Raw genomic sequence first — 15,986 nt, 5'->3', positions numbered from 1 at the left:
CGCCAGCGGTGTTGGCATCGAGTGGCCCCTCAGAGGTGTCCCCGTGTGCGGTCCAGTGGTGCTGCCCACTCACTCCACCTTCCTTGGCTGCGTGTCCCCACAGCCCAACCCAGGGGATCGTGAACAAGGCTTTTGGCATCAACACTGACTCCCTGTACCACGAGCTGTCGACTGCGGGGTCCGAGGTCATCGGGGATGTGGACGAAGGGGCCGACCTGCTAGGTAAAAACAACCATCCCCGGGACCCTGTTGTGGTTGAGTTTGTGATGAAAGCAAAGTCTCTGTGAGCCAGGAAGTTCTTTTTACAAACTGAATATTGAGATGTATTCACTTACCGTAACTCGCCTCTTAAAGTGTGCCGCTCGGTGGGGTTTGGGGTGCTCACGGATTCGAGCAACTGTCTATAGACCATCTTGTCAGCCCAAGAAGAAACCCATTCCCAGTAGCCCTCAGCCCAGCCCTGCTCCAAGCCCCTCCCCTGGGCAGCCCACTTTCTAGGAACGTTTTGGGAGGGTGGTGGTTGCCAGCTCCTCCAGTCCACGAGGAGCGTGCCCAGACAGTGTCAGTGCCCTCTGGGAGCCCTGTGAGGCTATGTCTGAGACGGGTGCAGAGACAGCCTGCCTGATGCAGACTTGCTCCTGGTCCTCCCTCCCTGCCCGAGCCAGGCCCCGTGTGCCAGCGTATGCCTGTACCTGAGGGCAGCCTGCATGGCTCTGAGGCCAGGCTGTGGCCCTCGGGGCAGTGGAGGGAAGTCACGCTGTCTCTCAGTGGGGTTCAAGCTCCCCTGGCCCAGATGTGTGTCCGGAGCCCCAGCCTGGAGAAGCGGCCTTGTCCCCGAAGCCCTCTCTCCTGCTCAGCAGCCAGCAAGGTGGGCGTCAGGGCCGTGGTTCTGTTCTGTCCCCTCCCCACACCCCAAGGAAGGGTCCTCTTGTTTCTCCTTGGGGAGGGGCAGCAGCTGCCTCCACTGGATACGTGGCAAGCAGGGTGGTAGCGATTCCACTAAGAGAATCCGGGAAGGCTGCCTTCTGATGTTTGATCCATGTTTTATCATCTGCTGCCTGAGGAGGCGGAGCTGTCTGGCATCTGAGGGTTTCTGTTGCCAGCCTCTCTGCTGCTCTCACTCCCCCCTGATAGACGCACCAGCAGGGACTCGGGGGCATCTTTGGACCGGTTCCCCGGGTAGACAGCGCCGCCCGGCCGGCCTGCCAGCTGCACACACCACCAGGCCTGACCTGCAAACGAAGGGGGCCCAGCTGGCGTTTTTAGCTGGAACAGCCTCGCTTTCTTTGCAGTGGGCCTGCATTCCTATTAGTTCTCATAAGTTGATTGTCTTACTCAGGGTGGGGAGACCTCCAGGCAGCAGCATCATCTGGGGTGTTTAGCACCAGCACGCCTTGTGCCTGGAACAGAAGTTTTTTCAGCCAGAATTTAAATTTTTCAGCCAGAATTTTCAGCCAGAGATACAGGTACACAACTGTATATATCAAATTGTGGTAAAACCATAATGTAAAACTTATCAGTTTTTAGGTGTACATTTCAGTAAAGTACATTCATACTCAATGGTGAAAGACTGAAAGCGTCCCCTCTAAGATTAGGAACAAGACAGAGATGCCCGCTTTTGGCAGTATATATTTTTAATGGAATTTTTCTCACAAGCATTGTAAAAATATATATTTAAAAATACACAAAAGCTGTTAGTATTCAGAAAAGGTCTACTCATTAGGGATAGTCACTTTTAGTATTTTGACATCCTTCTCTTCTTTACATATTTCAGATACTACCATATAAATTCAATTTTTAGGCATTTTTTTATTTTTAGAAAAAAGATACATGCTGATAATAATATTAAAGTAATATCAGACATTGCCAAGAAGGAAGTAAAAACCAGAGGAGCCCCCAAGCCGTGATGAGTGACACCCTCCCAGGTGCCAGGGCCCCAGCATGCGCACCTGGGACGTGGAGTGGCAGCTTTTGTCTGGCCTTTTCTTCATGGCTGATGTTAATGTTTCCCTGAACCACTAAGATTCCTCTGCACGTTTTAATTTCCGTATCTTTGTGTGACTGTGAATTGCCTAATCAATTCTAATTTTTGCTGTTTGAATACCACTGTCATAGCTACCTGCGGGCGTAGATCTTTCTAGATGTGGGAACCCCCTGGACAGGTGTGGACTCGTGGGGATGGGCTGTAGGCTGCTCCCCTGCATGTGCTCACACCAGCAGGGCCGGGCGTGGCCGGGAGGAGGCACCTGGGATCCAGGCTGTGACGGGTGGTCACTGGAAGGAGTGCCTTTCTGCCCGGGCAACGTTGGAGCCGCACCGGGCCTGGGGGGCAGCCTCCTGCACTAGAGAGCTTACACAGCAGGGCACCACACTTTCTTGAGCTTTTGAGAACCTGATAAAAAGGTAAAAGGCATCTCCCTAGGAAGACATACAGACATAGGATGTTTTGCATTTCCATGTCAGGGTCGGAGGCCCAGCTTCGCATTCCCGCTCCTGGTGCAGAGCTCTGGAGGAGGTCTGAGGGGCGAAGCGGGGGCCCCTGCACCTCGTACCTTTCTTCAGTCTCGTCATGTGACAAGATTCCAACACTCATCACGGGCCTTACAAGAAGAGCGACACCAATGTTTTATATACCCAGCCACCGTTAATGCCTCATACTGCTAGTGTCTCCATTTCACAGATGAAGAAACTGAGGTCACAGAGGCCGAGGTGAAGTGGCAGAGCCAGGACTTGAACTCTGGTCCCACCCAGGGTGGCAGCCCTGCCTCCGACCACCGCTGTGCTTTTTTTAACAGCCTTATTGAGATGGAATTTCCACACCATACAATCCACCCACTTTCAGTGTACGCCTCAGTGACTTTTAGCACGTTCGGATTTGTGCAGTCATCACCACATAGCTTTAGAACATTTTACACCGCCCCTCAAACGAAACCTGTACCCAGTAGCAGTCGCTCCCCGCCACCACCCTGGCACTGCTGCTCTACTTCCTATCTCTGCAGACTTGCCTGTTCTGGACATTTCACGTCAGTGACCTTTTCCATCTGGCTACCTTCATTTAGCATCATGCCTTTAAGGTTCGTCCATGTTGGAGTGTGTCAGAGTTTCATTCCTTTTTATGGCTGAATAATGTTTCAGTGTGGATAGGCCACATTTCATGTATCCATTCAGCCACTGATGGACATTTGGGTCATTTCACTTTTGACTGTTGTGACTGATGCTTCTGCTACACTTGTGATGCCTCGCATGGTTCTATGAGATCACCGGAGCTCACTGGCCTCCTCGCTACCTGGTGGCACTGGGTGGCCTGCCAGTCAGTCCATCCCGTTGGCCACGTTTCCTGCCTTGCCCTGTGGCCCCAGGCTGCAGAGCTGTCCCCTCCCCTGCAGCGCCCACAGGTGCAGTGCTGATGGTGTGCGTGCTCACTCCATGTGACTGCCCCCCACCCATCCTGGCGCCCCCGGGGCTGGCAGATGCTCTAGCATACGGCCACATCCTGTGGTTCAGACAGCACCGTTCCGGACGCCAGAGTCTCCATAAAGAGTGATGGGAGAGAAAAGCAGAGAACTAGAAACTGCACACCAGTGAGTTTTACCTGGAGCCACATTGACTGAGTCAGTAGATAGAGGTGCAGTCTGTTGCAGCAGGGTTCCTGAGAGGGAAATGATGTCTGATGCATCTCCTGAGGTCAGTTCCCTCAAGCAGGAGTGCCTGACGTGAGAAGCTCTAACCAGTGCATCTGATGGGTCTGTGTTGAGGGGCTGAAGTGAGAATCGTCTTCTCACCTGATGGTGAGTGCCCAGGCACTTGCGCTGCAACGCTTGGCGGGCGGGGGCCCTCTCAGGCACCACTTAGTTCTGGTTGGAATGAGACCCCACTCTTGGGAGTGATGGGCCTTTGGGTGCCTTTCTGGAGCCTTCATCACGAGGAGCACAGGCAAGGCAGGCAGCCCTGAGATGTTGAGGAGAACCGCGAGCTCCTGTGATCTGTGGACAGAGCCCTGGAGTGAGGGGCCGGCCCTTTGTCCAGCAGGGTGGAGGGATGAGCTGGGGTCTGCTCGAGTCCCCAGAGTCTGGCTCAGCTGGAGGAAGTGTCAGTGACAGGAGGCCTGGTCCCCCATCACCAGTTCCTGAAGACATTCAGATGATGGATTATTCAATATGTGTACTGGATTCGTTGACTAGCCACTTGGAAAAAAATGATGTCTAATTCAACCTCACTCCGAACACAAAAATAATTTCTAGGTGGAGCAAAGATCTAAACATAAAAATACAAGGATAACAGAACTGGAAGAGAATATTGGAGAGTATTTTCATAATCTGGGCTTCTCTTCATTGCCAAAACCAAAGAGAGAGAGAGTGAGTGTGTGTGTGTGTGTGTATGTACGTATGTGTATGTATATATATGTATTTATGGTCTCCACCATTAACGTTAAAAGAAGTGAAGTACAATAGGAAGCTTCCCTAGTGGTGCAGTGGTTAAGAATCTGCCTGCCAATGCAAGGGACACAGGTTCGAGCCCTAGTCTGGTAAGATCCCACATGCCACGGAGCAACTAAACCCGTGCGCCACAACTACTGAGCCTGTGCTCTAGAGCCCGCGAGCCACAATTACTGAGCCCACATGCCACGACTGCTGAAGCCCTTGCACCTAGAGCCTGTGCTCCACAACAAGAGAAGCCACCGCAACGAGAAGTCTGCACACCGGAACAAAGAGTTGCCCCCACTCGCCGCAACTAGAGATAGCCTGTGTGCAGCAATGAAGACCCAATGCAGGCAAAAATTAATTTAAAAAAAATTTTTTTAATATGAAATGAGTAGAGGATAAAGCAGGACATTCACAGAAGAGACCCACAAACCTGAAAAGATGTTTAACTTCAAGAATAACACAGAAATGAATAGTGAGAGAGTATACAGCTAACTCTTTTTCCTCAAATGATTGATAAAAATGAAGTGGGTACTGTCCACCCCGCTGATGGGAGGTGGCCGGCAGAGGCCAGCCGGCAGAGGCCAGCTGGCAGGGTACGGCCAGGCTGGACCTGGAGGGAGCGGGACCACCTCTCCTCAGATAGGACCAAGGCACCCACAGGAGCCCGTACGCGAGTCCTGGTGCCCACACACAACCGTGCAGGCCCGAAATACCTGTCAAAGGAGCCGATGCCCTAGGAAACGATGGGACGTCTCCATATGGAAATACATCGAAGCTTTCAAGGTGATCGTGGATCCTTCATGTGGAAGGGGTCCTGGGATACCGTGTGAGGTGCAACGGAGGAAGTTGCGCAAGAGGATGGAGAGTGGTGGTCACGATTTTGTTTTTTAGAAACTGATGTCTGCCTAGAAAGATGTCTGAGAAGGAGAATATCAAGCGTGAACAGCAGCTGCCTGGGAAGTAGAGATGAGAGGGGACACATCCACTTCTGAACCGCCTATCAAAATGATAAATCCACTTTATCATTTGAATTCCTTCCACAGATTCTGTAGTTTGTCATTTAAGTCAGGCGACTTTTTGTACCAATTCTGCGTGAAATGAACCAAATAGAACAGCATCATTTCCTCAAGTCTTCAGCTGGGTGGCAGAGAGCAGTTTGGTACAAGCGTCCCCCCCCACCCCTCACATCCTGACTCAGTGATTCCCTCCCTGCACAGTAGGGCCCTTGTCTTCTGGTTGCCCTTGACCTAAGCTCTTGCCCTTCCCCTAAGACCTGGGCTGGCCAGGGCCCCACCCCCACCCCCCACCGAGGCCAGGTCCTTGTCCGTGGCTCACTCACTCTGGGGGCGCCTGTGAGGCTGGATGCCCAGCACCCACCACACCACACCCACACACACGTTAGCTTTACAGGGGTCTGGCCCTCCTGATGGTGGTGGGAGTACAGGGGCAAGCAGGCTTTAGATCTGCACGCCTGCCCCAGGGCCCCCAGGACTGAGGAGCGTGATGTTCTGACCTCCCCTTTCCTTCAGGGTTCCTGCCTTGGATGCATTTGGCACCCACAGGCCTGGGGTCGTCTGCTCGTATGCTTTTGGGCCCTTCAACGTGGAAATGGCTGATCATCGTCGCTTTTTCTTTAATAAGAGTTTCTTCATTTTGTTGGTTTCAGTCACCAATTAACCTTTGTCACTTCCTTCCCCGTCTCTCTGTGCTTCGCTGGACACGGCCCCAGGGGAGTTCTCAGGTGTGTATCTCTGCTGTCTGTTTGCGGACCCTCTTCCCCATGGTGGCGTCCAGGTGGAGGGGGTGGCACCCTGGGACACCCCACTGCTGCTGCCCAGTCACCGCCAGCTGTGCAGCCTGTCCCCTCCCAATCCTGGTCCAGGCCACTAAGGCACACGTGCTTTTGCTCACCAGCCTACTGCTGCTCGGAAGCTTTTGGTTTGCTCCACCAGCCCACTGACAGTGACCTTGACAATTGAGGGAGAGCTGCTGTGCCCTTGACCCCTGTCTCTCTCTGTAGGCCATTTCTTAAGGTCCTACAGAGCCGATAGAGGTGGAGGGTAGTTAACTGGACACAGAGTACAGACTCAGTGCTGTGGCATCTCCCCTCTGTTGGGTACACCCTCGAAGTCAGGGGTCCTCTCCCCACGGGGCACATGGACCAAGCTCCTGCTTTTCTGCTTTCAGCAGAGGCTCTGAGGTCCTGCCCATCCCCGTGCTACTTCCCCACTATGTTCAAGGGCACCCGGGGCCTGGTCACAGCTCTCCCTCATTTGCAGAGACCTCTGTCCTTAGCCCCCACCCCCCACCCCACCACCCCACCAACCCAGGATTTTAGTGTAAGATGTCAGTTGTGTTGCCCTGATCCTCCACCTCACCACCCAAGGTAAACTTTCTGGAAGGAGTAGCTGGCCCCATCCCATCTCCCGCCCCTCCTGTCCCACTCCTGTGTCCACCCCTAACCCAGCGAGAATTAGCCCTGAAGTCCCCCCGCCTGCTTATCACACGGGCTTAACGCGCTTCTTTTCTCTCCCCTCCTCTCTCCCTCTCCTTCCTCCCGCCCTGGTCGCCCATCTCCCTGGGACTGGGACGGCGCCCATAGTGCGCGATGATTTTTTTGGTAAGGCCGAGGCCCTGTTTCAGTATGTGTTTCCCTGCTTCTGGCTTCCTCTGCCTCCCTGACACCTTCTCATGCTTCATGAGCCATTTGCTTTGTTGAGCCCGGTGGGGCAGCCGTGGGGGCAGTGGTATCTGTGGCTTCAGGGGTGGGGGTGGAGCCTCCAGCAGGCATGGTGAGCAGGCACCTGACTCCCTCAGAGCAGACCCTTGACGGGCTGAGGAGGGGACCCCAGCCTCTCTCAGCACCCCCCATTAGTTCAGGAAGGCCTGAGCCCAGTGCCTGCTGCATCCCATCTGAAGGGCAGGCAGGCCACGTTTGAGGCGAGGAGGTGAGAATAGAAACAACCAGCAGAACCCTAAGCTCGCCACACCGTGTGTGTGGGTCATCTCGTCTCATAGTTGTGTTAAGGCTGTGGAGGAGGGAAGTGAACGAGAGGAACAGACCTTGGGCTTCGAGGCAGTCCTGAAGGATTAGATATGGTGCTTTGGGGGTTTTGTGACACGCCTGCAGAGACCTCAGTCTGCGGGGCCCACTTTGGGGTCTGGCCATCCCCTCTGGGCACCAGCCCCCGGAGTGCTGTCCTCACCTCCACTCCCACCTTCTGGCTCCTGAAGGCCTGCTCCCAGCCTGGTGGAGGGCTGCACCTGCCATGGACCATCCCATCTCCTTGGCCAGGGCTCTCTGTCCCCATCACCACAGCTCCAACCTCCATTCTCCGAGGCGGCAGCTCTGAAAAGGGTCTGCTTCATGATGGCCTGGAAGTCACAGGGCTGGGGGAAGGCAGTGATACTGGGCCAGGGGTGGGCATTGATTGAGGAGGTTGCACAGAGGCCATAAGGGTACTGTCCAGGCCCTGCTGGTACCCAGACTTCATGTTGGTAGAGAGCTGTGAGAGCCCATCACTGAATTCCAGAATGTAAGCCCAGGGCTGCTGCATCCATCGGGGCAGAGGAGACCTGCTCATTGCCCTCCAGAGGCCAGTCTGAGACCCCCACGGGGCTCACACGCAGCAGGTCCTTTCCTGACTGCGTTGCTTGGTGGAGAGCCTGCCTCAAGACCGGCAGAGGCCTCTCTTAAGGTCGCCCGGCCTCCCCGGGCAGGCGTCTTCCTGCAGATCGGGCCTCTGTTCCTTATCCTTTCACATCAGCCCTCCCGGGGGGGGGCCATCCTTCCAGGGGTGGGCCGCCCCCCGGCAGGACGTCTGTTATTCTGAGGCAGGTGTGAGCATCAGGGTCTGGCTTCACCAGGCACACGTAATAACTCCATACCTTTTGTTTCAGGAATGGGCAAGGAAGTGGGGAATCTGCTGCTGGAGAACTCACAGCTTCTAGAAACCAAGTAAGGATGTTCTTCCTCAGCACCACAGTTACTGAGACAGCCCCCAACCAGGACCAGGGGCTCCTGTAACAACTGCGTTGGCCCAGCCTCAGGGCAGTCCCCAGGGAGGACCTGGACCCACTGGACTGAGCTCACCCCTCCTGGGGAGAGGATGGGGTGGTCACCTCCTCTCACCACTTTCAAGGCCAGGATGTGTCTGCTCAGATACACCAGGGTGGGCAGACTCCTTTGAAACCCCATCGCTTAATGTACACACCGGCTCACAAGGAGCTCCCCTCTTTCTGCCTTTTCAAAGAAACGCTCTGAACGTGGTGAAGAACGACCTCATCGCCAAGGTGGACCAGCTCTCGGGGGAGCAGGAGGTGCTGAAGGGGGACTTGGAAGCCGCCAGGCAGGCCAAACTCAGACTGGAGAACCGCATCAAGGACCTGGAGGAGGAGCTGAGGAGGTGAGCGGGGCTCCTTGAGGGGCGGGGCTCCCACGGAGGCTGGGCCACCAGGCGTGGAGAGCAGGGTCAGGCCCTGCCCAGGTCCCTCCGGTCCTCTCCGCACCTCTCCGCAATTCCCTGGCATCTGCTCTCTAGCTAAGCACACCCCCTGAGGTCATTCCTTCCCAAAGTGGCTCACTTTGCGTGCTCACTGCTCAGCCTCCTGCTCATCCCTGAGCTACATCTCATATTCGACCCATCCAGACCCAACTACTGTGTTGGCAACCCACCCCTCCCCTCTGGTCTCCACCATCCTCGGGGGAATAATCCCACACGAGGGACAGTGTCCTGTCTTGGGTGTCCTTTTTCTGGCGGCTGAGCGGGGCCTTCCCACTCCTCTCACACTATTACATTCGTTCAGGAGGAGGGAAGGGAGGATAATGGCCTCTGGCCACCGAAGGTCCCCCGCACTCCCCTCTGCTCCCCAGCCCTCAATCAGCTGAGGTTGGGTCACAGAGCCTTGCTGGGAAGCTCTGGGGTGTCCTCCCCAGCACTCTGCACGTCCCTGTGGCCTTTCTCTTCCAGCCTGATCCTCACCCCATTCTCCCAAAGTGGTGCCTTTGGCTCCAGACAGGAAAGGGGAGGTGTTAGGGGCGGGCCCTAGGCAGGTGGCACCTGTGCCAGGTTTGTGGGACTGGGAGCCAGGTCTCCTCTGGCCCTGCCTGAAGCCAGCACTGCCCTTACCTTCCCATTAGCAATTGACCACCTGAATTGGAGGTCCTGTTCCTTGGCTGGGCTTCAGGGCACATGTGGGCAGGGGTGTGGAGCCACCCGTCCCCAAGGCACTGGCAGGAATGCTCAGGGCCTAGAACCTGAGGGGAGAGCCCTGAGTGCAGCTGAGAGGTGGGACACATCCTCTGGGCCAGTGCCCAGTGGGGCCCTCACCCTGCCCCGCTTCCTTCCTCATCCTGTAGAGTGAAGTCAGAGGCCATCATTGCCCACCGTGAACCCAAAGAAGAGGTGGAGGATGTAAGCAGCTATCTCTGTACAGAATTGGTATATTCCACTATTAACATGTGGGCATGGGGGGTGGGCAGTGTGGGCGGGCTTCCCGGGGATGTGCTAGTTCTTCTGGGTCTCTGGCTCCTCCTCACCCTTCCTGTGTGATGACTGCACCCAGCAGCAGCCCCACCACCCCACTGCCCCGGTGACTTCGTACGGTCAGAACCAGCCCCCTCTCTGCGGGATGCCCCCTTACCTAGGTCCTAGCAGATGTGGATTGCACTGTCACAAGTGGGGTCTCCCTGCTTACCGGCCCAACTGCTGCCCCCCAGACAGAACAGTTTGAGTGCCCGAGGCCCTCAGATGCCTCATCTGTCCTCACAAACCCCCGGAGATGCATGGAATGTTCTGAGAAAAGCCCTAGGAGTGGCTGTAGGGAAGGGTTTGTAGGGGCCTTTGCCCTTCCCAGATCCTCTCCAGAATAGGGGCCCCAGCCCAGCGACCTGGCCGCCTTCCTTACAGAGAGAGCAGGCGTGGGTCTTTTAAGCCAAGGTGAAGTTTGGACGCCAACCTCACCACTCATCCACTGTTATTTTGGGGGTTGTGGGATGCACGTAACAGGATGCCGATCCCATAGCAGTCACTTGGGAAACTGTAGCTGTTCACCTTGCTCATCCTGCGCAGCCCCTCACCTCCAAATACTATAGGAAAGAAACAAAGCCGCAGGTGTATTAGGCAGCTGCGGCTCCTCAAGACCCTCCCACTCGGGCATGGAGGGCACCCAATTGGTGCCTTGACCTCCTGGTGGGGGGCCTGGGGCTGCCGATGCTCCTGTGAACTCCGAGTGCCGGTGGTGGGGCACGAGGGGAGGGCAGCCCAGGGCAGGGCTGCGTAAGGAGACAGTCCTGCCAGGGACAGCAGATCCCATGCAGATCCGCTGGTACAAGTGTCCAGCTCCGAGGCAGTGACCAGGGTCCTGCTCGCCAGACCTTCCCCAGAACCTTTCTTCCTGCTATGCCACCGTGGGCCAGTCCCACCTGTTAGCATTGACCGGTGGCATTTGGGATTGCCAGGGTGTCTGGGAGCTTGTAGGAAAACACACTGTGGGTGTTGTACCCCTCGAGTGTGTCATGTGACCTTCTGGAAAGAAGGGAGGCCCTTTCGGGGTGGTGGCTCCTGTTCCTGTGCCCACCCCTCCCCACCGCGTTTACCTGAAGCTCTGTGGGAAAGCGCCCTTGGGTGCGCCCACTCCCGGAGGCGGCCCCTTGCTGGCTGAGCAGCGGCACTCTCCCCGCAGGACAAAATCCCCATGGCGCAGCGCCGCCGCTTCACGCGTGTGGAGATGGCCCGCGTGCTCATGGAGCGCAACCAGTACAAGGAGCGGCTGATGGAGCTGCAGGAGGCCGTGCGGTGGACCGAGATGATCAGGTGGGCCTCCCGGCTCCTGTGGGCTCCAGAAGACACGCTCCCATCTCCATCTGTGAGCTGTGGTTGCTCTAGGAGGTCCTGGGGATGGGATTGAGGCTGACCACCCCTACACCTCCCTCTCTTCCGGGAGAATTAAGGGTGTCGGGTCATCCCTGGTGGAAGCCTGCAGGGGGCCAGCAGAACTGGGCCTCTGGTGCAGCCCTGGCCAGTGGATGTACCTGGTTTGTTGGGGCCAGTGCACCAGGGTCTCTCTAGGAAGTTACGGGTGACTCGCCTGGGACCCCCTCTTGTCTGATGCTCCAGTCCGTGTGTCCATGGGGAGGGTCCCAAGCAAGGGAGGCAAGAGGGGCCCGGTGAGAGGGGGGCTTGGTTGGACTGGGTGGGCATGGCTGAGTGGGGCCTCTCCCCCTGCCGTCCCCTGTAGAGCATCCCGAGAGCATCCAACTGTCCAGGAGAAGAAGAAGTCCACCATCTGGCAATTGTGAGTTGGGGGCACTGGGAGGGCACTGGCAGTGACTGCTGGGGAGGTCTCCCCTCAGGCCACCCCTCACCCCCTATGCTTCGGCTGGCAGCTTCAGCCGCCTCTTCAGCTCCTCCTCAAGCCCCCCTCCGGCCAAGCGGTCCTACCCCTCAGTGAACATCCATTACAAGTCACCCACCACGGCCGGCTTCAGTCAGCGCCGCAGCCACGCCATGTGCCAGATCTCCGCCGGCAGCCGGCCCCTGGAGTTCTTCCCAGATGAGTGAGTTTCCCAGGCCTGCCCTGCCCTTCCCCGCTGGCCTGCACAGGGGGAGTCCCTGTGTCCCAGGGCCCCTCCCCTCCAAGCTCTGAAGCAGGACCGGTTTCCACCTTGCTGCTTTGGTGGCTGTGCTCAGGGGATGGGGTCCATAGTGGGAAGGACACTGACCAGGCATCAGGGGTCACGACCTCTCCGTGCACACCGTGCTTACCCTTCCACCCCCAGTGGGAGCATTGGATGTCCCTCAGCAGAGGCTGTGCTCCCCCACAGTCCCTCCACTTAGTCCCAGAGGCCTGCGCCTTGCTCCTCGGGTGACCCCTAGCAGGCAGCCCGCAGCCATTTCAGGTGCCACCAGGGCTGTGGGTCCCTGCCAGCTGGCCCAGGGCAACGGCTGGATGTGGCCTCCAAGCCTAGAGCTGGGGAGAGCCCCCTGCCGTCAGATGGGCCCCCGGCAAGGACGGTCCAGGTCCAGCAGGGAGAGCTCCGGGGCGGCAGGCGTGCTCCCTGCAGACGCAGTAACCTGCCCTTCCTCCGCCAGCGACTGCACATCCTCTGCAAGGCGGGAGCAGAAGCGTGAGCAGTACCGCCAGGTGCGCGAGCACGTGCGCAATGACGACGGGCGGCTGCAGGCCTGTGGCTGGAGCCTACCAGCCAAGTACAAGCAGGTGCTGGGCGCAGGGCAGCATGGGGGGCGCCGCAGGCAGGGAGCCCCTGGGGAGCCCCGTAGGCGCCCAGGGCCCCAAGTCCAAAACCTGGAGGACCGGGGGTAGTGGACTGCAGCCCCACACATGTAAGCCGGCCAGGCCTGGCGCCCACAGCGCCCCTCTGCCTTGTTCCTGCAGCTGAGTCCCAACGGAGGCCAGGAGGACACCCGCATGAAGAACGTGCCTGTCCCTGTGTACTGCCGCCCTCTGGTGGAGAAGGACCCGACCATGAAGGTGAGCCCCGCGGAAGGCGCGAGGCTGGGAGAGGTCCCCCTGCCCCAGAAGCCCATGAGGCCGGACCTCATGGCCCTGTCCTCCCAGCTGTGGTGTGCCGCGGGCGTCAACCTGAGCGGCTGGAAACTGAGTGAGGATGACCCCGGGAATGGAGTCAAGCCTGTGCCAGGCCGCGACCCTCTGACCTGCGACCGGGAAGTAGAAGGAGAGACCAAAAGCAACCACGCGTCCCCCGAGAAGAAGAAGGTCAGAGTGGCAGGCAGGGCCAGGGCCATCTTCTGCTTCTGCCATCCCGATGGCTCTGCTATGACTAGTCTGGGTGGGAGTGACAGAAACGGAGGACAGCTGGGGACAGTGGCGGGAGACTGGGGTGGCCCGGTCCCCTGCCGGTGGGTGGGGCAGCAAGGAGGAGCGGAGGCTCAGGGCAGCCAGGCTGGAGCAGGTCTGTGCCTGCCCAGGAGCCGTGTGAGGGGCTTAGTGCCTGGAGGCTTCACTTTCTGTCCCGGCTCGATGTGGGGGCCAGTGACTTAATCACCGGGAGCTCAGCCTTCCTCTGAGGAAGGGAGGCCGTGAGTGCCACGACCTAGGCACAATGTGCAGTTCAGAGTTCTCACCGTCCTGGCGACAAGGGAGGACATTCAGGTCCCCTAAGGCCACGGGTAAGGCTAGATCCTGAGATTCCAAGATCCCCCCACTCGCCCCCCATTGCTGCTACAATAGTGAGTGCTCAGGCACCAGCCTGTCCCTGTGCTCGGAAACAGGCAAAGGAGCTCCCTGAGGCGGACGCCACCTCCAGCCGCGTGTGGATCCTCACCAGCACCCTGACCACCAGCAAAGTGGTGATCATCGATGCCAACCAGCCGGGCACCGTCGTGGACCAGTTCACCGTGTGCAATGCCCACGTCCTATGCATCTCCAGCATCCCTGGTGAGTGCTGGGCCCCTGCTGCTGGCCGGGAGTCAATGCGGAGCGTCCAGGGAGGAGCTGTCTGAGCTCTCTGCTCAGTCCTGTTAATGATGCAGGAGGAGACCCCTGTATGACGCTCACCCGGTGACAAGGAGATGGGGTGGCATCACAAACAGCCCCTCCCTTCCCCCTGCACCCTCACCGGGACTGGAGCTCTGGGTAGGGTCCTGTCATGGGGGCTTCTCAGCGCGGGGTGACAGGGCTGTGACTCTCCCTCCAGCGGCCAGCGATGGTGACTACCCTCCGGGGGAGATCTTCCTGGACAGCGACGTGAACCCTGAGGACTCTAGTGCAGACGGCGTGCTGGCCGGCATCACCCTGGTGGGCTGTGCCACCCGCTGCAACGTGCCGCGCAGCAACTGCTCCTCCCGTGGGGACACCCCAGTGCTGGACAAGGGCCAGGGTGAGTCCTGGGCCTGAGCCCGGGCGGCCGTCTTCTCTCACCCAGCCAAGCTCACCCCTCCCTTCCACAGGGGAGGTGGCTGCTGTCGCCAATGGGAAGGTCAACCCATCTCAGTCCACGGAGGAGGCCACGGAGGCCATGGAGGTGCCAGACTCTGGGCCCAGTGAGGCAGAGGCAGCTGCGGTGCGGCCTGGGCCCCTCACAGAGCACGTCTTCACCGACCCGGCCCCTGCCCCACCCACCAGCACCCAGCCTGACAGGTGGGCTCTCTCAGGATGGGGCAGCAGGGGAGGAGGGGGGCGGGGACTGGCAGAGGTGGGCAGGGACGGGCTTCCATGGGCTGCCCTGGAGCTGCCATCCTCCCTGCAGTGAGAACGGGCTGGAGACGGACGTGAGCGGTGTGCAGCCTGAGCCGGAGCCCAGTGGGGACGCCGCGGGGGCCAGCAGCAGTGCTGCACCCACCATGTGGCTGGGAGCCCAGAACGGCTGGTAGGCTGGGTCTTGGGGGTCGGGGTGGAGAGGGTCCCCTGGGCGAGCCCCCGCCCACCGTGCCTCCTCCCGCAGGCTCTACGTGCACTCGGCTGTGGCCAACTGGAAGAAGTGTCTGCACTCCATCAAGCTGAAGGACTCCGTGCTGAGCCTGGTGTGCGTAACCCCCGCCGGGGGCCGGGGTCGGGAGGGCCGAGGGCAGCCGGCCTGAGCCTGGCTCACCACCTTCCCATTGCAGGCACGTAAAAGGGCGAGTGCTGGTGGCTCTGGCCGATGGGACCCTGGCCATCTTCCACCGAGGTGAAGGTGAGGCCTGGCACGGTGGGTGGGGGAGCAGCATCTGACGTCCAGGCAGGGCGTGAACCACCCGCACCGTGAGCAGAGGTGGCCTGGCCAGGCCTGAGCAGGGGTCGCGGGCTCTCTACAGACAGCCAGTGGGACCTGAGCAACTATCACCTGATGGACCTGGGCCACCCACACCACTCCATCCGCTGCATGGCCGTCGTGTATGACCGCGTCTGGTGCGGCTACAAGAACAAGGTGCATGTCATCCAGCCCAAGACGATGCAGATTGAGGCAAGTGCAGGCTGGGGCTTCCACACACCTTCTAATGGACTCTGGTGGGGGCTTCGTGGGGTCAAACAAAATGCACTTAGGGAAGTGACTGGTTCATCCAAAGTCATGGGCCAACAAAGGGCAGCTGGGCTGTGAATGCCTGTCTTTCTGGAGCCCACCTGCTGCTTCTCTCTGAAACAAGCAGATCGGTGTCTGAATGGGCTCCCCCGCACCTCCCTCAGGCACTGCTGTGGGGTGGGGCTGGGGTGCTGGGGCTCCTCCTAGGAGCCAGGACCCAAGGGAGCAAAGAGGCCCTAGAAAGGTGCCCATGAGCTGCTTCAGGGACTCTTGGCCATGGCAGCTTCAGGGCCCCCCACCCCATTGACGGGCTGCCCTGACCCCACAGAAGTCGTTCGACGCCCACCCACGGCGGGAGAGCCAGGTACGGCAACTGGCGTGGATTGGTGATGGGGTGTGGGTGTCCATCCGCCTGGACTCCACGCTGCGGCTCTACCACGCCCACACCCACCAGCACCTGCAGGACGTGGATATTGAGCCCTACGTCAGCAAGATGCTGGGTGAGGGGCCACCCCAGCCGGGCATGTGGGGGCAGGAGGGTCCCCCGAGCCCTCCCCGCTGACCCGCCTCCCCCCACC

The 15,986-nt window shown here is 58.8% G+C and overlaps 1 protein-coding gene across 12 annotated transcripts in view; it reads left to right on the top strand.

The window, feature by feature from the left end:
• MAPK8IP3 (mitogen-activated protein kinase 8 interacting protein 3) overlaps nt 1-15,986 on the top strand; it is a 50,006-nt gene that overhangs the window by 31,646 nt on the left and 2,374 nt on the right. For 6 of the 12 annotated variants that reach the window (XM_033840055.2, XM_073792445.1, XM_073792446.1 and 3 more), the window contains 20 exons: nt 104-222; nt 6,154-6,165; nt 7,027-7,044; nt 8,325-8,382; nt 8,678-8,830; nt 9,784-9,865; nt 11,109-11,239; nt 11,664-11,720; nt 11,812-11,982; nt 12,518-12,644; nt 12,822-12,917; nt 13,005-13,163; nt 13,679-13,844; nt 14,104-14,286; nt 14,357-14,546; nt 14,656-14,775; nt 14,851-14,931; nt 15,014-15,081; nt 15,203-15,351; nt 15,737-15,908. In XM_033840055.2, coding sequence (XP_033695946.1) covers nt 104-222; nt 6,154-6,165; nt 7,027-7,044; nt 8,325-8,382; nt 8,678-8,830; nt 9,784-9,865; nt 11,109-11,239; nt 11,664-11,720; nt 11,812-11,982; nt 12,518-12,644; nt 12,822-12,917; nt 13,005-13,163; nt 13,679-13,844; nt 14,104-14,286; nt 14,357-14,546; nt 14,656-14,775; nt 14,851-14,931; nt 15,014-15,081; nt 15,203-15,351; nt 15,737-15,908 — 2,312 coding nt within the window. The remainder of the gene's footprint in view (nt 1-103; nt 223-6,153; nt 6,166-7,026; nt 7,045-8,324; nt 8,383-8,677; nt 8,831-9,783; nt 9,866-11,108; nt 11,240-11,663; nt 11,721-11,811; nt 11,983-12,517; nt 12,645-12,821; nt 12,918-13,004; nt 13,164-13,678; nt 13,845-14,103; nt 14,287-14,356; nt 14,547-14,655; nt 14,776-14,850; nt 14,932-15,013; nt 15,082-15,202; nt 15,352-15,736; nt 15,909-15,986) is intronic. The other 6 variants (XM_033840056.2, XM_073792450.1, XM_073792447.1 and 3 more) reach the window with 3 other exon arrangements.

The sequence above is a fragment of the Tursiops truncatus genome, chromosome 15, assembly GCF_011762595.2.
Source record: "Tursiops truncatus isolate mTurTru1 chromosome 15, mTurTru1.mat.Y, whole genome shotgun sequence".
Taxonomy (NCBI): Eukaryota; Metazoa; Chordata; class Mammalia; order Artiodactyla; family Delphinidae; genus Tursiops; species Tursiops truncatus.
This window is presented reverse-complemented; position numbering and strand designations above follow the sequence as displayed.